Consider the following 3,590-nt stretch of genomic DNA (forward strand, 5'->3'; position numbering starts at 1 on the left):
GAGGAAGCATGAAGAGATAAGTACACATGCCTGAGGACTTTCCAGACCTCCATTTCCTTCCACCAATCACCTACTAATTTCAGAATGCACCCCCTGAAGTTTTCTAATAAAAATACTGCCTTGAAGTCAGCATAGGGAAGCAGATTTGATTTGGACTCCTGTCTCTTTGTTGGTTGACTTGCAATAAAAAGCTTCTTGGCTGGGTGTGGTGGCTCATGCTTCTAAATCCTAGCAGTTTTGGAGTCTGAGGTGAGAAGATCACTTGTGCTCAGGAGTTTGAGACCAACCTGGACAATATAGTGAAATCCCATCTCTACCGAAAAAAATTTTTTAAATTTAAATTAGCTGAGTGTGATGGCACATGCCTGAAGTCCCAGCTACTTGGAAGAGGGAGGCGGGAGGATCATTTGAGCCTGGCAGACTGAGGTGGAAGTGATCCATGATTGAGCCACTGCACTCCAGGCTAGGCAACAGAGCAAGACCTTATATGAAAAAAAAAAAAAAAAAAAAAGCATTTCTTTTTTCTTTTCTCAAAAACCCAATGTCACAGTATTTGCTGCAATCACATTGGGCAGTGAGCCTCTTTTGCTTGATAACAAAGATATACATAATTCATTGGATTCAATTTACTTTAAAAATAAGCAAGCCAGGCACATTGGTTCATGCTTGTAATCCCAGCACTTTGGGAGGCCGAGGCAGGCAGATCACCTGAGGTAAGGAGTTTGAGACCAGCCTGGCCAACATGGTGAAACCCTGCTACCAAAAATGCAAAAAATAGCTGGGTATGGTGGTGGGTGCCTGTAATCCCAGCTACTTGGGAGGCTGAGGCAGGAGAATCACTTGAACCCAGGAGGCAGAGATTGCAGTGAGCCAAGATCGTGCCACTGCACTCCAGCCTTGGCGACAAGAGCAAGACTTCGTCTCAAAAAAAAAAAAAAAAGGCAAAGCAAAATTAACAAAAAATGTTCCATAGCCTACCTGACTACTCACATAAGCGATTAGATTACGGAATATACATTTGTAGTTCATCGAGAATAAAGTCAAATAAGTTTGTGATGAAATATATAGTATAGTAATGGACCCATAATTTCAGAAAGCTAAAAAGTTGCCCTTTTTTTAAAAAAATGGTAGATTAAACCCCATAAGTACTGCTTTAGTGGCATGCTGTAAATCCTGATTTACTGTGTTTTCATTTTATTTGTTGAAAATATTTTTTTATTTTCCTTTGAAACTTCCTCTTTAGAGTAATGATTATTTAGAAATGTGTTATTTAGAAGTTATGACAGTTTTCAATGATTTCTCTGTCTTAGATAATGTATTATGTGCACTTGAAAAGAATATGCATTCTGCGCTTGTTGGGTTGAATGTTCTATAAATGTCCATTAGATCCAGTTGACTGATGGTGGTAACATCAATATGTGGCTTCCAAGGTTTCCCTGGGGATCATCTCTACCCCCGTCAGCCCAAAGGGAGAAAGATCATGAAGAAAACTGCGTGGAATGTTTTTATGACATCACTTCCACTCAAATTCTATTGGTTAGAACTCAGTCATATGGCTTCACCTAAAGGTATGAGAAGCTGGATCATGTAGTCTGACTTTTTGCCTGGGAAGAAGAGGAAAATATATTTAGACGAACAACCAGAAATCTCTTTCTATTCTCTGGAAGAGCTTGTATAAGATAAGAAATACTTGAATCATGGGTATACAGTAGAAATTGTAAAGTTATTGGGGCTTTCTATTTTCTTTGGGGGAAATTTTGTAACTACTGATTCAGTTTAATGGATACCGTTCCTATATGTTTTCTATTACTTCTTGAGTCACTTTTTGTTACTTTTTAGGTATACATTATTTTGTATAAGTTTTCAAATATATTATCATAAATTCATTGAAAGTATTTATTTTAACTTCTGCTCTATCTGTAATTATGTTCTTTCTTCATTTTTTAATATTATTTATTTATGCCTTCTTTTTTTTTTTTTTTTTTTTTTTTGAGACAGGAGTCTTGCTCTGTTGCCCAGGCTGGAGTGCAGTGGCCGGATCTCAGCTCACTGCAAGCTCCGCCTCCTGGGTTTACGCCATTCTCCTGCCTCAGCCTCCCGAGTAGCTGGGACTACAGGCACCTGCCACCTCGCCCGGCTAGTTTTTTGTATTTTTTAGTAGAGACGAGGTTTCACCGTGTTAGCCAGGATGGTCTCGATCTTCTGACCTCGTGATCCGCCCGTCTCGGCCTCCTAAAGTGCTGGGATTACAGGCTTGAGCCACCGCGCCTGGCCTATTTTTTTCATTTGGTTAATTTTACTAGAGATTTGTTCATTTTATTAGTCTTTACCAAGAATCATAAATTTTATTTCATTAATTTCTGTTCTTTATTATTTTCTTCCTCTACTTTCTTTGGGTTTATTTTGCTGGTCTTTTTCAACTTGTAATTTGTATGCTAAGTTCATTAGTTTTCAAACTTCTTTTCTAATATATGCATTTAGGGCCATATATTTTCCTTAAATTTGGCTCCAGCTGTGTTCCTATGAGTATTTATGCATAGTATTTTCATTATTATCTAGTCCTGCGTATTTTCTAGGTTCTACTGATTTCTTCTTTAATCAATGAGCTATTTTAAATTTCCCCAAGCACGGGAGCTTTTCTTAGGGTATATTTTAGGTTATTAATGTAGAGATTAATTGCATTATTGTCAGAGAACATGGTATATATAATAATGATATTATAAAACTTGTTGAGTCTTAACCAGGTACAGTGGCTCACACTTGGAATTCCAGCACTTTGAGAGGCCGAGGTGGGAGGATCCCTTGAGGCCAGGAGCTCAAGACGAACCTGGGCAACACAGGGAGACTCCCTCTCTACAAAAAAATTAAAAATTAGCCAGGGATGGTGGCACACATGTTTAGTCCTAGATACTTAGGAGGCTGAGGTGGGAGGATGAGTTGAGCCCAGGACTTCAAGACTATAATGAGCTACGATCATGCCACTGCACTCCAGCCTGGGCAACAGAGTGAGATCTTGTCTCAAAAGAAAAAAAAAACCCACAAAAACCACGGAACAAACAAAAACTTGTTGAGTCTTGCTTTATGGCCTGACATTATTATATGCATGTTAAGTTTCAGATGTCTTTCCCTTTTTTTTTGACTGAGTCTCAGTCACCCAGGCTGCAGTGCAGTGGTGCAATCTCTGCTCACTGCAACCTCTGCCTCCTGGGTTCGAGCAACTCTCCTGCCTCAGCTGCTCTGATAACTGGGACCACAGGTGCGCACCATTACCCCTGGTTAATCTTGTGTATTTTTAGTAGAGATGGGATTTCACCATATTGGCCATGCTGGCCTTGAATTTCTGACCTCAGGTGATCTGCCTGCCTTGGCCTCCCAAACTGCTGGGATTACAGGCATGAGCCACTGTGCCCAGCCATTATGTTATTAATTTCTTATAATGTTATCTTATTTATTCCTTGCTGTAATTCTGTGAGATAGTATGATTCTCATTTTTCAGGTGAGAACATTAAGATCCACCCAATATCATGAGTAGCTTTTCAAAGTTCAGGATCCAGTTAGGGTTTTTTTTTTTTTTTTTTTTTTTTTTGAGA

The 3,590-nt window shown here is 39.2% G+C and overlaps 1 protein-coding gene across 1 annotated transcript in view; it reads left to right on the forward strand.

The window, feature by feature from the left end:
• The first annotated feature begins 1,552 nt into the window (after window positions 1–1,552).
• Window positions 1,553–3,590, forward strand: part of LOC105534843 (chromosome unknown open reading frame, human C1orf185) — a 54,642-nt gene continuing 52,604 nt past the window's right edge. The window contains exon 1 of the mRNA XM_011973727.1: window positions 1,553–1,568. Within this exon, the coding sequence (XP_011829117.1) occupies window positions 1,553–1,568 (16 nt within the window). The remainder of the gene's footprint in view (window positions 1,569–3,590) is intronic.

Source organism: Mandrillus leucophaeus, unplaced genomic scaffold (assembly GCF_000951045.1).
Source record: "Mandrillus leucophaeus isolate KB7577 unplaced genomic scaffold, Mleu.le_1.0 Scaffold14, whole genome shotgun sequence".
NCBI classification, from domain to species: domain Eukaryota; kingdom Metazoa; phylum Chordata; class Mammalia; order Primates; family Cercopithecidae; genus Mandrillus; species Mandrillus leucophaeus.